The 20989-nt window shown below is 38.1% G+C and overlaps 1 protein-coding gene across 1 annotated transcript in view; it reads left to right on the top strand.

The window, feature by feature from the left end:
- LOC130078561 (ras-specific guanine nucleotide-releasing factor RalGPS1) overlaps positions 1-20989 on the top strand; it is a gene marked incomplete at its 3' end in the record, with an annotated part of 150954 nt that overhangs the window by 58068 nt on the left and 71897 nt on the right. Inside the window, exon 8 of the mRNA XM_056244108.1 lies at positions 10913-11039. Within this exon, the coding sequence (XP_056100083.1) occupies positions 10913-11039 (127 nt within the window). The remainder of the gene's footprint in view (positions 1-10912; positions 11040-20989) is intronic.

Below are 20989 nucleotides of genomic sequence, written 5' to 3'. Positions count from 1 at the left end.
TTTTTCAGTGGCTTTGTTCACAGAAGGGCCACTTCAATCCCTACTGTTGAAACTGAAAGAAGAAACACAGAAGGAAGATTATACAGTGTTCTCCAGTAGGATTCGCCTGACGTTTCAGAGCTTTTCAGCAGACGTCAACAGCTGGCACTGAGAAAATTGATTTGAATCGCAGATTGAGGAAATATTGGCTAATATTCGATGTTAGGCATGCATCAGTGAAACCACCTGAAACATGGTATATCCGCTTTCAACACCCTAAAGGCCAGAACCGCTAGCTAGTCAAGCTCCAAAACCATGATTTAGATGAGCTATGACTTTTACCAGAGGGAACTCTGTTAGCTGCATTACAGGCTTCACTGATGGGGAAGGTCAGAGTACTTTGCACATTTATTTTTATTTATTTCTATTTGCATGCAAGAGAATCTCTCCCGGATATTCAGATGTCCCACAGGTCAATGAATGCTTCACCCCATACGGCTAAATGATTTCCAGTTGTAAATGAATCAAAGATTAGTTGAGTAAGAAAAGAAAATACATGTTCAGTCTTTCTATTTTTATTAAATGCATTACTTGGCTTTTTTGTAATTAGTTGTGAAATTTACTAGCAGTTTCTGAGTGAAAATTGTTTCAAAGTATATCTTACACCAATTTGTTTTCAAGTTTAGTCATTTTAAGTCATTTTTGTTTGGTAGTGCAACATGACATATGTAGTACTTGTGTGTAACTATTATTTTGATAATCAACTAATCTGTAGATTATTTTTTTTTATTAATCAGATGAAAAATCCCAAAATGATTTAGTGTTAAATAAAAGATATATATATAATAATTGTAATCGAATTTTTGCACAATTATTGAACATTCTACCAAATATAGTCCTCCCAAAAATTTTGCAATTGTAATGCATGAACACAAATAATGTATTAATATCTATGTTTCCATCCACATATTTGTATACGTATTTTGGGTTATCACATAAAAAAAAACGCTGGATGGAAATGCCAAGATGTGCATAAATTCTAAAAGTGCACATAAAAAACGTATTCACTGAATTGAGGTGGAACATTATTTTACTCGATAAGACACATAAGAAATTATGGAAACACGTTTACCGCATAAATCCATCAATGCGCAACAAGAAACTCATGACTTTGCCTCAACAGAGGATGTGATTGGATAACTGGACTAGCGGACCAATCGCATCACGGGATCTCAAATATTGGTTTGGTGTTTCTGAAACGCCTGAGTCAAAGTCTGTCATCAGAATGATTTGGTTTAATTCCCTCCAGAAGCGTCTCACACGATTGTGTTTCCAAACACCAGCATCCGAACTCAAGAGAACATGACAGCGTTTATGGTTTCGTCTGTCGCTCTGAGACTCATTCATGATGGAGGAGAAAAGAGCCACAGTTTCTTCCCTGATTGAAACAACATCCATTTTTATTAGAGATATTTTGTGTCAGTTTAAAAGGAAGTGACAATTTTGTTGTCTTGAGCAATAGGCTATGTATTGTCTGTCAAAATGTCGGAGTGTTATTCATGGTCTGTTGTAGTAATTTTTCAATGTTCGATGGTTGAAGGGTGATTGTCATCTCATTGTACCCAGTTTTTGTAAATGCTTATTAGCCTGGGTTTCCCCATACTGTCTTTGCGCAGAGCGATTTTATTCACGCTGCTAGGCAGTCTGGATACCATGGACCAAATTTTCGCCTCATCTAGGGGACCAATCACAGAACGGGGAGGACGCAGCAAGACGATGATGACGTCTATGCGACACCGAAGCAGTTTGTTTATACCTATGGATCAAACATGGCAGCAGACGCGAAGTTACCTTTTGATGTAGCCTTAGACATTGTTCTAAGTAACGCAAATAAATCTCTAACCCATCGTCTTCTTCCTCGTCTAATTTCTTTCGCTCTACATACGTCATCTGGTATAATTGAAACGATTGGCTATGAGCTACGTACAGGCGCATTTGATAGACATTCGTAGCACCCAATAAACGGCTCTGGGCATTCCTAAAGCACGCCTCAAATACGAGAAAATGAACATGTGGTTCCCAGACCACGTCTCAATGTCAATGAGGCGTGGTCTGACGTTAGCCAGGCTAAAGGCTTATAGCATTCATAGAGAAAACCTTTGCTGATTGTTTACAGTTTAAAGGAAGTTACTCCATTAAAGGTGCAATATTCAGGATTTTTGCAGTAAAATATCCAAAAACCACTAGGCCAATGTTATATATTTGTTTAGTTGATTACTTACAATATCCAAAATGTTTTCAACTATTTGTAAATCGTGAGAAAATTGCGATTTTAACCAAGGAAACGGGGCGTGTGAGCAGGGGTGAGGAGTCGCCAGTCAATGGCGTCATATACGCGTTAGCCCCGGTTTCCGCCAGGTTTGACCTCGTACTGCGATAGTAACCACGGCGACAGACGTTGACAACTGGGTTATGCCCGTTATGCCTAGCAGGACGCTCACGCTGTTGTTGTTTTGTTCAAACATTATGGACCATGGCAAGCAGACTTTGAGACAAAAAGAGGACTAAACGAAGATCAACATCTTTCGAGATGCCGAGAGCTCCACGTCCGCGACTAACTTCGACTTCACAGAGACGCGAGTGCTGCATGTTACTTTATTAGACAGGTGAGCAAATGTACATAAAACTAATCAATGTTATTTAGTTCAACATGATGAAATGTTAGAATATGATCTGTATGTTATTCTAATGTTGATCTAGCTTAGTCTCATACAGCCAACAAACAAACAACCTAACCTAACTAACAACATTCAACACACTCAAATGCCGTTTACTGTGATATAGTGTAAAAGTGAAACAGCGCTTTGTTACCTCAAGTTTAATTCATCTAATAAACTGACCTGTGAGTAGTAATACTGTGCGTGTAGTTCGGTAGAATTAAATGTCCTTATTCCTTTAACGTTATATCCGCGGGACTCGCGTTGCGTGTGACGCTGGTATCGGTCTCTCATTAGCAATCGCGCCCAGCTTCACACCACAGTCATGTTAAAAACATCACTGTATTCACTCATCCATAAAAGATCCATCAGCTTGACGACAAGATCCATAATTCCGCTTAATGCGTAATATACGTCATTAATATACGCCTTTGTTATTGTAAGAGGTTAGCGACCCCTGGTGGCGAAAAATCCTGCGTATTGTACCTTTAATTCGTGCAAAGTGTAGTAGGGAAAGGGTGGATAAAGAATATGAATGGACTGAGAACTGTGTCTTACGGCCCAGTCTGAGCACCTGACATCTGCCTGATTGTGTCCAGAATCCAGATGCAGAATCCAGGGAGCAGTTCAGGACAACAGCCTGGAGTTATGTGTCAAACCAGGCCGCTAAATCCTGAGCTGTTGTCCACAAACAAACCACATTCTCACAGACGGGTCCAGATTTTGTCCAGGCGAGAGTGAAAGAGCAGTGCAAGATGAAGGCCATAACATCAATCATATCTATGACTCTATGATGATGGTCTTAAATTATCTGTTTGTTACTCTTTGCATATGTTTCCAACAGGGTTGTGCACCATTCAGAATTTAATTGAGAAAAACTTTTAATTAACAGTTCATGGATCCTGAATTGAGTTTTGGAACATGTTGAAAAAGCCTTGAAGTTTGAGAGTTTAAAATGATAGATTTTTATATTTCATCATATTTGATGCATCTTTTTTCGGACAAAAGGTAGATTAATTGAAACCCTTATGTAGGTCTAGAATTTATTATAAAGGTATTCATAATGTACATTTTAGTGCATTTATATATTTTCATAAATAGGTTAAAATGCATTATAATTTGCACATTCGTTGTTACACCTTAATTTGGTTGACGTGTTTTAATGCATTATTCTTTCTAAAGGTATAACAATAAATAGATTTAGTACGTATTCATGCATTATAACTGGTTAGAATTATTCATGAGACCATACAATGCATTATAAGGATAATTACAAGGCATAATCAATGCATTTCATCAATTAAAGTGTTACCGAACTCTTAATTTCCCAGAATGCATCACCTGTGCAATTCCCCTTACTGTTGTTCTGATTCAGATTCCAATTCAAGTCCTCTATTTTGTTACTAATTCACTTCAAATCCACACACATGAGTTGAATGGGAACTAATCTTTAATTTTGCACAACCCTTGTTTCCAAGCTAATCTTATAATTGGATCAATGCTTTCTTTGGCTTTTTAATTGTCAGACTAACAAAGCTAGATTGAGACGTTAACTGGTTCTTGATCCCTCTGACAGCGTTTCCATTGATCGTCTTTCGTGTGTGACGGTGGAATAAAAGTCTTTTCTGCCAGGATTCCTCATATCAGTTCTTCCCTACGTTAAACTTTTATGATTACAGTGGGAACGGGCATCTGTGAGGCATGTAATTACATAAAGCATTTGTTCTAGACGATTAAATAAAAACGCTTGCAAATAGTCATTCTCAAATGCTTTTAATATTGTGATATTTGGACACAGTGGAAGAATGTGGTTAAATCTCACGAAGCCTGTCATGAAATGTTCCAGTCATATTTCAGCCCAAATGCACTAGAAATAAAAGTGAATTTATATTTTGCAGAAAAAAGGTTAATCAAGGATAATCATGCCAAGATTAGATGACCTCTGCTTGTGCTGTGAGTCGCAACATGTTATTTCACTTTATTTACATATTTGCATAATTTTTCACAATTTTTGTGAATAAATAAAAGCTTGAATTTGAAATGCGAAAAGCTGGACGGTTTGAACATTTGAAATGGAAGAATTAAAGGCATAAATATTAGTATTGTAGTATAACAAAAAGAAAATAGTGTATTATCATCACATTATTTTTAAATGTACTGTACAATCACAATGTATGACTAAATAATCATAATATAACTTTTTGGGCAAGTTGTGCAGCGATTTATATATCAATCATTTTAAAATAAAAACAATCATAATAAGACACTTACTTAAAAAAAAAAGAAGATTTATTCACTTGCATGTCATGTGAGCATAAACCGACATCAGAGAACCTTGAATATGCGAATTTGTCGTTAAATATTAAAATATTAATTTAAAATCTCAGGGGGTATTTTAGCATTAAATATTTTACTTTTAAGAGGTTTGTCTGACAAAAAAGTTTTAGAAGGCCTACACTACAGTGATAAGACACGTCCAGTTTATTATTTATTTGTTAGTTTGTTTTTCCTTTTAATTTTGGAGTTAAATATTATATTATTTGGACATTTTATTGAGAGGTTTCCTGAGATCAAGTCATGGAAAATTAATATTATTATTTTAACTGATATTGAAATGGATATTATAAATATAATAGCTCAATGTATGAAAATATTTTAGATCATATTTTTCTTTAAAACTAAAACTAAATTTGGTAACACTTTATTTTAAGGTGACGTAATTACACGTTATATGTAACATGCATAACTAAACCAAAACCTAACCCAAACCGTAACTCTATAGCAAGTACATAGTTAATTAATTTAACTCAGTAGTTATTTGAGTTAGTATGATGGAACTACGTCATCTTAAATAAAATGTAACCCAAAGTTTTTGCTGTATTTGCAGCCCTTATAGCAAATATTATAGAAATATGTTCCAAATCAGAAAAAAAATAAACTTTCATGGTTTCTCTTCTTTTAGTTTGTGGTTGCATGCGTTTAATTTATACGTTCCCTTTTTTTCCAGTTTGTTCGTAGTTCATGTAAGCACATCTGAGGACTCCAAGCTGTGTGTGTGTGTGTGTGTGTGCGTGTGTGTGTTTGCTTGCACACGCCCGTGTTTCCTATAGGTCTCAACCGCTTCCTCTTCCATTGCAATCCATCCGTATTCACAGAGGGGATCAAAATCCATCCCTTCCCCGGCTCACGCAGGTCATCCATCACTTTTTCCATCTCAGTGAAATCTGCTGCTCACCACAAACCTGAAACACGACACAGTGTCTTCCTAAACTTCTTATCCCACTGCCAACTACAACACCACGATGCTGACTGTCCTAATTTCATATCCCATTCCTCGTATCCCATTCCATGGTCCATTTTATCGGGTCATTCTGAAGTTTCCATGCTGGTGGAGTTGAGTACTCGTGTCTTTATAGTTCTGGTGCTGACTGAACTTAGTCTGAAATCCCACTGTAAAAATGTTCCTATAGCCACTAAAAGAATATCTGTCTGCTTGCATGTTCGGAAAGGATTGTGTCAGTGTGGAGTGATATATTAAGGCTGTCTGCGCTGTAGGAATCAACTTTCCTCCTGTGTAATATCTTATTCCTTCAATCCCACTGCGCTGCTTCAGCCCTTTACAATATATCCATGCAATTGGCATGTCCAGCTCACAGGTGAAGACTTTATTACAGTACTTGCATTTAGTGGCGTTTGCTCAAGCATACCTATTACTAATGCTCATACTTCTAAACATACATTTTTTAAGCTCAATCAGGGCTCTAGCAATGCCGAGGAAATGCATGATGAACTAATCAAATGTGTTCTTTGAATGCAATGTAAGCAGCTTTAGATAAATGCATAAATCTAAATATACAGGTGAAACTCGAAAAATTAGAATATCGTGCAAAAGTTCATTTATTTCAGTAATCCAACTTAAAGGTGAAACTAATATATTATATAGACTCATTACATGCAAAGTGAGATATTTCAAGCCTTTATTTGCTATAATTGTGATGATTATGGCTTAGAGCTTTTTTTATTAGAATATTGTGAAAAGTTTTCATATCTGTAAGCCAACTATAACAAATAAAGGCTTGATTGAAATATCTCACTTTGCATGTAATGAGTCTATATAATATATTAGTTTCAGCTTTTAAGTTGAACTACTGAAATAAATGAACTTTGCACGATATTCTAATTTGAGTTTCACCTGCACATGCGTCTCTCTCGTATTGACTACATGACATGCGTGAATCGCTGGACGTGGCTCAAGAGGTTATGATATAGAAGTAGGCGTTGATCTCTTTTGTCGTTTTGGAAGCTTGGCTTCAATAAAAGCTGTTTCTGGACTAACAAGGAAGCTTTGAGTTCTGAAACTTGCAGGATATTTGTATAGTATAACGACCTCTTATATGTCAAAAGATCAAGGAAAATATGGAAAACCCCTTTAGTTATTAATTCTGTCAAACGAGAGCCTTCTCACTCTAAAAAATGCTGGGTTGTTTCAACCCAAATTTGGGTCAAATATGGACAAACCCAAATGTTGGGTTAAAAATGCAATTCAAAAATTTACAGGTGAAAGTGAAAGTTGAAGTTGGGTTAAAATTTGAAATTACATTTCTAACCCAACATTTAGGTTTGTCCATAATTTACCCAAATTTGGGTTAAAACAACCCAGCATTGTTTAGAGTGCACCATTATGTACCAGCATTTTTATATACAGTGTAAAATATGCATTTTTTGAGTTCCTTGACTAGCACCTTGATGTTTCCTTCTCAAAGTCTTGAGGCCGAATGCACCACACCTCTGTTTTCTGCCATAGTCAGTGGAATTTCAAATGTGTCTATTTCTTCCCATCATGAGGCATTTACCACTGCAAATGTACAAGCTTTTAGCATTGTCCCCAAGAGCCTCGTAAAGCAGTGAGATGGCAGCTTCCATGAGCTCATGGCGTGAGCAGTCGCAGTGGTTATTAATGAGGCTCATGGATGGAGACCCGGCTCGCTGTCTCAGGAGTTTTGCACCATACGCCCGCTCTGGCTTTGGAGTTGTTGGTTGTATTTTGGAACAAGCTGGGTTGGCAAAGGTACAGAATAAACTATTAAAACCCTTCTGAGGAAAACAGGCCAGAATGTTTTGAATAGAAGATGTTTTGCAATCGTTAGATTTGAATTTCATGTTTTTTTCACTGATTCTTTAGATGTTGTTGCACTTGCAGAGCAGAGAAATGGCATTATATACAAATGTATAATCATAAAACAACTGGTGACACTATAATGCATTATAGACTAGTACATATAGAACATAATGCATTAGCTAACATAAACCAACAATAAACAATATATTTTTACAGCATTTATTATCTTAGTAAAAATATAATTGTACATGTTAGTTCAAAGTACATTAAATAATGTTAACAAATACAACTTTTGATTTAAAAAATGCATTAGTAAATGGGTAACACTTTACAATAAGTTTCATTAGTTAACTACATTAGTTAGCATGAACTAATAATGAATTGCTCTTATACAGCATTTATTAATCTTTGCTAATGTTAATTTAAACATTTACTAATACTTTATTAAAATCTTGTTAACATTAGTTAATGCACAGGTAACTAACATGAACAAACAATCAACAGCTGTATTTTTATTAACTAACATTAACAAAGATTAACAAATGTATTGCTCATGGTTAGTTCATGTTAGTTAAAACATTAACTAATGTTAACTAATGAACCTTATTGTAAAGTGTTACCAGTGAATGTAGAAATGAACATTGACTAATATTAAGAAATGCTGTAGAAGTGTGGTTTACTCTTGGTTCATGTTTACTAATGCAGTTGATTATAACAAATAAACCCTTATTGTAAAGTATTAATAAACAATCTCCAACTGAAACCACATTGAAAGCAAATCTGAAAAGTTTTTAGTTCACATACTTCACTGTTAAATTAAGTTTCCTAAAGGGGGTTTTCACAGTTTGATGTCATAGTCAGAAGAACCATTTTTGGTTCCTCAAAGAACCTTACATTGAACTGTTCTTAAAATAACATAACAATAAATAAATAAATGTCTTAGTATAAATAAAAAAATATATTGTGTGTAATGGAAAGGTTCCATGGATGTTAAAGGATCCTCATGGAGCCACAGATGTCGTTACAGAACCTTTATTTTGTGTAGAGTTTAGCTTTGAAATCAATAGGTCCCTGAATAGCAGCTTTATCTTCTCAGTTTGACCCTGATTTACCACACAAATGATTGAGGTACACAACTCCATATACATTATTATGATTTCAACGCGTGTGTGTGTGTGTTTTCTCAGAGTGTGTAGCGCAGGTCAAACCCGGGGCATGACAGCTGTGAAGTCTAAAAGAAGCTTCAGAAACAGTTGGTCTGATAGTTTCTCTCCACAGGTTGTTCATTCATTCGGGACGGGCTGCTGAAAGACGTTTGTTTGCATTTGCTCGGCATGTTGAGAAGATCCCCTTATGATCCACCAGCTGTGCTTATTCACTCTGTGCAACTGGAAATAGATTTTAAATTGTGTTATGGTCAACTTTTGATTGTTAAACTGTTTGAAGCAATTGTTTAACTATTTATTTCTTATTGAATTTTGTGAATTTCTCATTTAGGATCATGAATGTGCATGCAAAGTTTAAACACATAGTTTGTTTTGGAAAGGCTGTACAAATTTTGGTTTCATCGATTGTGTTTGTGGTCAAATTGACCCCCATTGGTTTCCATGCAATTTGCCAAGAATTTACACTTTGAAAAACAGCAAGAGTCGGGAAAAAACAGAAAACCTTTATTGTAGCTTGACAATCATCAAAATGGAATAACAAGATTTTAACACAATTAACACAAAAAGGGTTAAATCTGTGTTTGGTAGCCAATACAGTCCTCAGCCACTTAAACACTGACAAGTAATTAAGAGACTGAAAGTCATTGTTCACTGAAAACTTATTGACTAAAAAATCGATTAGAATTTACTCTGAAAGAATTTTCACTCAGAAATTGATGGTGAATTTCACAAATAATTACAAAGGCAAGGCAAGTAACACATTGGGCTCTATCTTGCACCCGGCGCAATTGACTTTGTACACTGACGCATGTATCATTCGTATTTTGCACCCGTGCAAAGCAGGCTTTTCCCTCCACAGGCGCACGCCGGTAAACTAGGAAATGAACTTGCGCTCCCTGGGCGGTTCAGCGCAAAAAAGAGGCGTGTTTCGGCGCAAACATTCCCTAGTGCTATTTTGCAGTTCCAGAAAACAATTGCGCCACTGACCAGAAAAAACCTAGTCTAAAGTCAGTGGCGCGTACATTCAGATTCTATTTTAAGCGTGCATGCTTGGCCATAATACAGAGTGTGAACAACGCGCATACACTGTAGATGATTCTCTCATCTACACAGATGCATTTTACTTTTTGCAAATGATATATTATTATAAGGAAAAATATTAAAACACGAGGGAAATCATTGTTGTGTCCATGACGATGGGAAAAATAGGCAAGCTTACACATTTACCCAAATTATTATATGCATGTTTAACCGAAGCTAATTTGGCTGGGTTTGTCCCGTCCCCAATGTCACTTCTCTTTCTTTTACGGCCCTGACGAGAACATCGATCTCCTCGGCTGAGAACCGATTCTGAAGCGCGCCTGGTAAATGCGCCGTTATAATAGTATTGCGCCATGGAACAAGCGCGCCTCGTTCATCGTGCTCTTAAAGGGAATGTGATATGACGCTCTTATTGGTTTGTTTCCTGTTACGCCCAAACCACACCTATGAATAATGAAGCTATTTCAGACCAACCCCTTTTAGATTTGCGTCGAGCGCAAGAGTCATTTATCCCGCCGGTTAAAGAGCAACAGCGCCGAGATCCGCCCACAAAGTTACTTGCGCTTCGCGCTTGACACTTGCGTTTTAGATCGTTAAAATAGGGCCCATTGAATTCAACATTCAATTTTGAAGTAGATATACTGAAATAGAATCTTCTTGTTTAAAAACTTAATTCATCTTTGTTTTATTTACAACAGTAACATAATTAAAACAATGCATGGAATGGAATCTGTAATTGATTATTGGTGTTGAATTCAGCAGCGTTTCCATGTGGGCCTGATTATGTGCTGCTTGTATCTCATTAAACTTTTGTTGAGTAGCTTCCCAATATGGTCTGTGTTTCAGATGAAAAACTAACAGAACTCCGCAACTTTCCTGTGTTTCTTTAGCTGATCAATAGGAAGGACAAGGCCACGTTTGACAAGCTGGACTACCTGACGTCTAAAGAGCATAACTACGTCAGGATGAGAGAGTACATCCGCTCCCTGAAGATTGTGTCCTGCATCCCCTACCTGGGTGAGTCCTCATCTCTTCTCTCTATCTCACACTCTGTTCCATTGCATGGTCCGAACCGAGTTCAATTGCTCTCCCCTCCCCCTGCCACCGCTGGATTGTGTTCACATTATATTGTTTGGGTCCGAACCGTGATGCTTTTGCATCATCGAAGCAGCAGGTGTTTACCCCTGTTGTTTGCTACTAGGGCTGTCACTTTTGTGAAAAAATGCTGATCGATTTTTGAGACATAAATGTTCATTGAATCGATTGTAAAATCGATTTTCCATGTCTAAAGAAGTTTCCATTTTCAGCGCCAAATATAGGCGAATCCACGGACAACTAACAGGCATTAGGACGAGCGTAAAGAGGGCGCTTGAGACGCGCACAAGTCAGCAATACTTCTGATGATTTATTGGCATGAAGTTTCGTGCACAATGACAAACAGGAGCGCAAGATTCTCGAAAAACAATAAGCAGAGTGGACTGCCATAACATCAATGAAAAACATGACTGCAGGCTTCGACATGGCTGTGTTTACGATTAGAAATGTCAAACAAATTTCGCCTACGTAGGCGATTGTAGGCCGAATCTGTATCTGTATGCATGAGACTGTCTGAATACCGGTAGAATTTACATTTTTGTTGTAAAAAGAGACACATTATGCAGAAGTATAGTATAGTTTGTATGTGTGTTTGTCAGAGCCTGCAGTTGCTGTGTGACGCGGGCGTGTCGTGACGAGCTGGACGCGTTCCGAGAGAAGACCGTTAAAATCGATTCCCTATTTTCATTTTCGATACTTGTGTTGGTTGGTCCGATCGATTGTGCAGTCGATTTTCGAACGTAAAGTGACAGCCCTCTTTGCTACCTGCAATGCAGGAGAACACGGTGAAATACATTGTAGTAGACTGGGTTTCTCATGTTGGGGTTCTCATGTGAGGAAATGCAGTGATGAGATTGGTTCTTAGGTCACGTGACTTAGTGTAATCAGGAAGCTCGGAAGTGAGCTGTGTCTGTGTGTGTATATGTGGCTTTTCTCTGGCAGTTCCCAGTAAAAGCTATTGTGTTATTTCAACCACCGGTTTCAGTATCTTATTCGAACCCTCAAGATGTTACATACATATCATTGCTCATCTCACTTTTTACATTTTGGTCTTTGAACCTTTGGCTAACAGCACTTGCGTCTGTCTGCCGTGAATGTACTGCAATTCTAAAGAGTGCGGGAGCCGAAATGTGATATGCATTCTCTCTACTTGCAGCCCATCAGTCACGCTTGTAGGGCTGTCGCGATAACTACACCCTAACTGGAATAATAGATATTATAAGTTTATCTTCTTTTTGCTCCTTTTCATTTCTTTTCAAAAGAATGAAATAAAAAATATGAATGAATGAATGAATGAATAACTACAGGCTACACCCTTCGTACCATGTGTACAGGGCTTGGGTGCCGCGTTGCATTCTGGGACGTGGCGGCCATGTTGACAGCTTCGCGAATGTAAACATACAGCAAGTCGAACGAGGAGAAGCAACAGAGTTGGGAGAAAGAAAAGAAAAAAAGATGTTAAAATCCCTTAAAGGATGTGGAATTTACCAGGATACGTTAAATAGGGAAGCCAGGGACCGTTGTGGACAAAATCGGCACTTTTAACAGTTTGGATCCATATGAAATTTCCAACAAACAGTGGGAACACAGTGACTTAATCCGGACAAAGGTAAGCTGCCCTCCACCTAGCTGCTAGTTTAGTAACAGTTAGTGCTAACAACCATTCACACATGTAATGTACTTTTAACTATGTGTTTCAGAAGTGTAGTTAGTAGCTGTTTTAAGCAAAACTTAAGTTAGTAAGCAAAACGATGCTTAGGGCAAGGGGGTAGCAACAGGACAACAGTTCAGAGACTGACAGGTCCGATGGAAGGGCTAACGTTAATGTTATGAGAGTATTAAAATAGGGGATATTTTACAGGAAAAAAATACTAAAACGGGAAGACAGCGGGAAAAGAGCTCAAATACGTGAGAAACCCGGAAAAAATGGGAGGGTTGACAGCTACTAACTACAGTTTTGAAACACAGTTAAAAGTACATGTGTGAATGGTTGTTAGCACTAACGGTTACTAAACTAGCAGCTAGGTGGAGCGCAGCGTACCTTTGTCCGGATTACTGTGTTCCCACTGTTTGCCGACACTTTGTTGGAAATTTCCAGCCCGTTCTCATCCTTTGGCGTCATACATGTGACGCTTGTACATTTCGTTGAAATCTTACGCACATGGCATCCTTTAGCATCAATATGAGACGCAGAACCCAAGGCGTCATACAGGTGACGCGCGTGTAAATCCAACGCACATGGCATCGTTTAGCGTGAATATGAGACGCAGATCCCAAGGCGTCATAACCGTAACCCGACCCCAGACCTAAACCTACCCATAACAGTGCGTGTTATATTGACGCTAAAGGATGCCATGTGCGTAAGATTTCGATGAAATGTCATATGGCGTCACCTATATGACGCCAAAGGATGAGAATGCGTTGGAAATTTCATATGGATCTAAACCGTTAAAAGTGCCGATTTTGTCCACAACGGTGCCTGGTTTCTCTATTTAACGTATCCCGGTAAATTCCACATCCTTTTAGGGATTTTAACATCTTTTTTTCTTTTCTTTCTCCCAACTATGCTGCTTCTCCTCGTTCGACTTGCTGTATGTTTACATTCGCGAAGCTGTCAACATGGCCGCCACGCCAAGTAATGACGTCACGACGCCCAAGCCCTATTGAATGTTAAATAAGTTAGTAATGATAACAAGACTGTTTATCATGGTGATTTGTACAGAGGCTTCGTGGATTTGGACTTAAGCCTGAACAGACAGTGAATGAGATCGACTGAGCGCGTGCGATTGCCTGCGTCTGTCTTTGTCATGTATATTCGTGAAAAGGTTGCCGTTTGTCGTATATATATTTGTCGTATCATCCTTTTAACAAGTAAGGGTGTTTACCATGAATGGCGTCAGCGCTGGTCAGCATTACACAGCGCGAAAAAGCCGTGGGGGGAAAAAAGCAGTGAGTCACGCACTGAATCAATGCCATTGGTCTCTATTAAGTGAAGCATTGCTTCAGCTTTGCCCAAAATCAGAATTGCTGGTCAGCTGAGCCTTGAAAAGTGGAGCTCAAAGTTACAAAATAATTAACACCTTGTATCATTACATCTATCATTTAAGGAATCAGCGTTTTTGGACGTTTTCGTTTAATGACTCACTCAAAGAGAGTGTAACAATGTAACTGCACACTGAGTGACAAGTCTTTCAAAAACTTTCATTTTCAGGAAAGTGAGTAAGAACAGACACAAACACTGAGATGTATTGAATCGTACGTCATCAACAGGGCTTGACATTAACTTTTTTGCTCACCAGCCGCTGTGGCTAGTGGTTTTCCAAAGTTACTAGCCACTCAGCATTTTCACTGGCCGCAATTTTGACATCGATACCATGGGGAAAAACTGCCATATAGATATTTTCAATATTATCTCATAATTAGACAGCAGGTATATTACGCTGCTGTCACTTTAAGACCTGATGCACAGATCCATTACACTATTACACATGTGTTTTCTTTCTCAACTGTTTACGTTCACTTAGTCAAGTCAAGTCACGTTCATTTATACAGCGCTTTTAACAATATAGATGGTTTCAAAGCAGCTTTACAGTGATAATAGGAAATTAAAGTAACAGAGATTGTTGTTTGTCACTCGCTGTCAGAGAGATGAGTGAGAGAAAGAGCAGCTGGTATCGTGTGTCTATTCTTCGGAAAAAATAGTATTGTAAGCGTTTCAGATATTTCAGTGTCGATATGTATCGAAAAAACGATATTTTTGACAACACTAAATTGCACTTAGTTTATTAATTTAGATGCCTTTTTTAAAAGACTACAGTTGAAAAATGTATATATAAAATTCAACCTGGCAAAGTGGCTAGTAGGAGAGAGTGTGTTACGCCACTGCTGAAATACACACGCATTTGGCGGGTGTTAAAGTGTAAATTATGTGCTTACTAAACATAAAGATAAGAACTGCCCTCAATTGTTTTTTTTTAATGTTTTTTATACCAAAATGCTGCATATAATATTAAAAGTTGGTATGTTTTACAGTGGTTTTAAGCACGCCCCCTCCATTCCACTAGGCTGGGCGTGACGTCATAAAAGGGACTCCAAGCTTAGCTGTCTATGCTCAAGACATAGACCGTTAGTCTAAACGGCAAGTAGGCTAGCAGTTCTATTGGAGACCTAGCTAGCAAAAATGGTTAAATAAAAGTGTATTAGTTTTTATGTTTTATCCCTAGGTATTTCTAGTTTGCGGGAGTCCCGCGAATCGTTTTATTCTCCCTCAACCCGAACACACAGAGTGAGTGCATAACCGCCCACGCTCCCTCTTATGACGTCATCACCCTGTTACTGTAAAAAACATGCTACCTTTGAAGAAACCCCAATAAATGTTATTTTAACGCATTTTAAGACAGAAATTTTTACATATATACACATTGAGCACTTTAATTTACACATTAATTGGTTGTGGTGGTTAACCTGCAATTTACACTTTAATGTCAAGCCCTGGTCATCAATAGGAGTTCACTTCCACGATTTAGTACAATTGCGTTCGAATCAGCAGAACCGTACCGTACTTCACATGAACTGTTCCCCAGATGCAGACTCGGGAATGGTTCACGGTTGTGCACCCGAGCTCGGAAAAAAAATTTCACAGCATCCAAACAAACCGAACTCTAACGTCAACCAAACATTTTTAACATCTCCTTCTCGACCAAGGGATCAGGGTTTGGCTGGTTAGTGAAGCCCAGATCATGAAAGACACATGTGTTTTGTTATCTTCCTTGGAATAAGTATTCCCAGCATTTGAATATGAAACAGGTCTTATTATTTTAGACATTTTTCAATGTGTTCCCATGTTCTCTCACACTAATGCATGTTGAACCCTAGTATTGTTTGTGCTCTGAACTCTAACAGAGATCACACGCGTACGGTTCTCATTACCTCACAGATTCTCAGTAAGTCTGGAGACTCAACAATAAATTGATTCCAAACCTACAGCAATATCAATGATCCGAGATTGCTGGAAACGGTCTCATATTCTTCAGCACTTAGTCATTTACAGCTGCTGTTCTTATTTAACTCAGATTGGGAGAAGATTGAGGGATGCCGCATGGCACAGATTAGATAGTCTGGGTTTGATTTGTAGTAACGTAAAGGTGCTATTTCCCCAGGATTGTCTGAGAAATGATATTTTGATAACTTGACATTTTGACAACCTTTCTTGGACATGCTCATGTTTTTGCAGTTTTGTTATTGGCATTGGCATCACATGGTAGTTTTGCATAGCCAAACCTTTGACTGAACATCATACACTAAAAAGGATAAACATCCTTAGCAGCTCAATCTGGAATCAAGAACCGTTTACTTGGACAGTAAGATATTGTTTGTGTGACTTGTAACGTAAGCAACCACCATTGTAGTTTTTATGTGCAATTGAGATGATAATTGGCAGGCATGGAGAAACACTGAAACAGCATTGTTTCCATGCGTGCATGCGACATGTCTGTGGGAGTGTTGTTTGAGAGTTTAAAGTTGTTTTTTGGACTAAAAAGTGGTGCTTTTAATGTTTGCTTAGTGAAGATAAAAGAAAGAAAGAACACAATTTTCATTAACGGCCCTTAAATCTTGGACGCATTGACCAGTTTGATTGTAAAATAGTTGACTGTGTACTGTAGGTGAGATTGGCATTCAATGACCATGTTTACATGTACACCAATAATGGCATTATTTAATTTGAGTAATGTTTTAATCGCAGTAAGATATTTACATGACACAAGCAGAACTCTTCACTCCAGTTTACATGCAATTTTCATTATTCTGATTATTTGCTAATAAGTATGGTTATACCACACTCAGATAGGCATAGTTTTTAGTTTGCATTAGATCGAGGTATTGCGTTTACATGAGGTAAAATTGAATCGCAATATTGGCAATTGCAATCTTTTGGTGGCTTTTTTCTCATTTTGATTTGCTTAATTAACTGAATTTATGCATTTAGCTAGACTTGTAGTCAAGACCGCCTAAACCGAGACCAAGACACTACCAAGACCAGAGGGTATCGAGACCAAGACCAAGTTGAGACCGGAGGGGAAAAAAACAGACTAGTGTTGTTGACGCTAAGCAATAACTTGCAAGATTTTGTTTTGCATTGCCTGCCTATCTCTGCTGATTTCGAAGTCTCCAAATAAATCCATTCTGCAACTTTTTAATACATAATTATATTTTTAAAAACGAAATTATAGGCTTAAGTGCAGGATCCAAAAGTTGGTATTTTTGTCGCTATGGTTACACACACACACACACACACACACACACACACCGTTGGCGGTGCGCTCAAAGTCTTTTGTCAGTTGTGCAGTTACCCAAAATCTCCTGAATGAAGTTAAAACCCATCATGTCACTGATATGTGTTTTACTAAATATTAATACATCAAAAACTGTACATGATATGTTTTTTTTAAATCAAGTGATCAAAGTGCTTGTTGCCGCTGCGATCAGTGGCGCGGATACTGTGTTTTCTCGCGTGGCTCGCGCACACCGCACTGTCTTCACTCGGACGTGTGCTTCAATCCGTTGCGGATATCGTCGTGGATATTGTAGTATGGTATTGCTAAATTCCCCGACCACTATGTCGGTCTGAGACAGCGAGACCTAGACAAGACCAAGAGGTCCGAGACCAAGACCAAGACCAAAGACCGTTAAGGCCGTGACAAGACCGAGACCACGTAAAAACCGGTCTCGAGACATACATCACTACATTTAGCAGACACTTTTGTCCAAAGTGACTTGCTAAAGAGGAACACAAGCAATTCTCCAAAGAGCCAATGATATTTGTAATATACAATGCCAGGTTTATTACATAACTAGATTTGGAAGCAAGCTAGATAATAATCATCATATCATGTAATTACTTTGCTGAAAATATTAAATCGATTGGCTGCCCTACAAAAAAGCTTCAAAGAATAAACCAGAAAACAAGGGATGTTTAGTATGAGAACTGACTGACCCAGGGCAATGTCATGCTTTGTGCATAAACTCACTTATACCTTCATGTGTTGATGTGACCCAGCTCATGGTATTCAGAGTATTAAAATTCCATGTCATGCTGAACAATCAGTGTGTTGTTCGCTCTTTTTTTGTCTGCTTACGGTAAACATGAGCAAAATGATGGCTTGCGCACTGCTGCCACAAAAGCCATCATCGTCTGTTCATAGTTCTAGTATCTCAAAAACGTTTTATTTAGCTGTGCACTCACTTTCCAACCACTCCACAACTGGTTTACATTCATTTTAAAGTCGGCATGAATTGAAAAGTAATCTTATTTTTACTTTCTTAATACAGGCTTCCATCATGATGCACTGATGCATGTTATTCTAAGGACTTCCGAGATACTTTTTACAGTTCAGTTAATTTCTTATTAATAAATTCAATTCCACCCTTATTTTTAAGTCCTGTTTCAATTGGAAACACAGAAGTAAAATGTGTTGCAAATGGCATTTTATTTCAAAGTTTATAACTTTTGTTGTGACCTGCATAATAATATATGCATTATCCAGATAATCTTCGCAAATTAATGCAACTTTTATGAATTTTTAAAGCCTAAATACAATCTACAAGTTAGAAAGTTTGAGTTGGATTAGTTTGCAAGAGCGTGAGTGTAAACACAACATGGCTGTGAAAGCGACTAGTGAGTAGATGGATATTAATACTGATTTTAATGTATTTTCCAGCCATTAACAAGGTTTTCCTCATTTGGAAACGAATGTTAAAGACACCCTTTTTCATTCATAACAACCAAGATGTTTGAGCAGCAAAGTATTGGGATTGTTCTCTTACAGGACAAACACTGAGTCTCCCGTAGGGCCCTTAGAGCCTTTGACCTTTAGAGGCTTGAACAAACGAACACATTGAGCTTTGAACTCAGTCCATCTGTTAGTCGTTCTCGACTCGTCTCTCATGTTTACTGTAATGTAGTCTATAGTGCAAGTCTTGTCTTTTGCAGTTTATCACAAAAGAGCAAAACTGCAGTAGCTGTACATCATTTATTGGAACATTCTGTAAGTATAAACACAACCATACTTTGAGTTACAAAAACAAACTCGCTCATTGGCCCTGTTCACACCTGGTATTAAGATGCGTTTTGGTCGATTGGATCACAAGTGGACGATGTTAAATACAGGTGTAAACTGGGTCTAAAAGTTTTGTGCTTGTTCTCTGGTCGTGTTCATATGTAAATTCCAGGAGCTTATTTCGTCCATTAGATTGAAAGATCTGAAAAAGCCCATAGATTTACCCACCTGTAGACCCTCCCCTCGAAGAAATCAGGACAGAAGTGGTCAAAAATGGACAAAAGAGGCGGATTAAAACACCAGGGGCCCTATTTTAACGATCTGAAACGCACGTATCAAGCTCGAAGTGCAAGTAACTTTGTAAGCAAGTCTGTTGCTATTTTACCGGCGGGATAAATGACTCTTGCGCCCGACGCAAGTTTAAAAGGGGTTGGTCTGAATAAGCTTCATTATTCATAGTGGTTTGGGCGTCACGTGAAATAAACCAATCAGAGCGTCATCCAGCATACCCTTTAAGAGCAGGTGCGCATGTTGCATGGCGGATTGTTATTATTATGGCGGATTTACCTGGCACGCTAGGAGCGGTTCACAGCCGAGGAGACCGATTTTTTTTTTTCCTGGTTCTTGACGGACAAACTCATTTGTCAGATGTCCTTATATACATATGTGTCTTGCCACTATTGGGCAAACAGGTCTGATCCGTCATTACTACAATTAGCCTGAAAAATGTGGGTAAATGTGTAAGCTAGATTTAGGCCTAATTTTTTTTACATCTTCATGGACACCACAATGATTTCCCTCATGTGTTAATATTTTTCCTTGTTATAATGTATGATTTGCAAAAATAAAAACTGCTGCATCTGTGTTGATGAGAGAATCCAAGTGTATGCGCGTTGTGCACCCGTTACATTATGGCCAAGCATGCGCGCTTAAAATAGCATTATGAACAACGCGCGACGCGCCACTGACTTTAGACTAGGCTTTTTCTGGTCAGTGGCGCAATTGTTTTCTGGAACTGCAAAATAGCACTAGGGAATGTTTGCGCCGAAACACGCCTCCTTTTTGCGCCGACCCGCCCAGGGAGCGCAAGTTAATTTCCTAGTTTACCGACGTGCGCCTGTGGAGGGAAAAGTCCGCTTTGCGCGGGTGCAAAATAGGAATGATACATGCGTCAGTGTACAAAGTCATTTGCGCCGGGTGCAAGATAGGGCCCCAGGTGTTAACAGGAATGTGTCTCCCTCGTCTACTTGTGATCCGATCGAACTAAAACACACATTTTAATACCAGGTGTAAACAGGGTCATAGCTTCTACTGTTTATACAGATGGTTTCCAAACAGGACTCAAATGAGTGAAATCATTCATGGACATGAATGCTGTTACAGTACATTAAAATAGTCAGTAATATACAAGACACACATCTTTTGTGATGCTTGCAGAGGCTTTGTGTTTGTGGTTTAAATGTCTCTTAATTTACAATTTAACTATAGGTGCATACACAATGACTAGGTTCAATTTACCTCTAAATGTTGGCAGAATTTTTATTGTTGCCTGAAAAATCCCTTTAAGATGTCAAAAAATCCTGTGTATAGTCCACTTGTCAGGGCACAACTGCAACAGTACACATCATTAAAAGTCAATGCTACAGTATAAATGGATCAAATAAGGAAGAGACTTTGCGTTTGTGCTACTAAAATTAGCCTAGTCATTGAAGTTTACAGAGGCTTCGCTTTTGGGATTTAAATGTTAGTTTAGACAGTTCGTGTCTCTTTATTTACAATTTAGCTTGTAAATAGGTGCATACACAATAACTAGAC

This window comes from Rhinichthys klamathensis, unplaced genomic scaffold, assembly GCF_029890125.1.
Source record: "Rhinichthys klamathensis goyatoka isolate OS25496 unplaced genomic scaffold, OSU_Roscu_1.1 h1tg000911l_1, whole genome shotgun sequence".
Lineage (NCBI taxonomy): Eukaryota > Metazoa > Chordata > Actinopteri > Cypriniformes > Leuciscidae > Rhinichthys > Rhinichthys klamathensis.
Note: the sequence above shows the minus strand (reverse complement) of the source record. Positions and strands in the feature narration are given on the sequence as shown.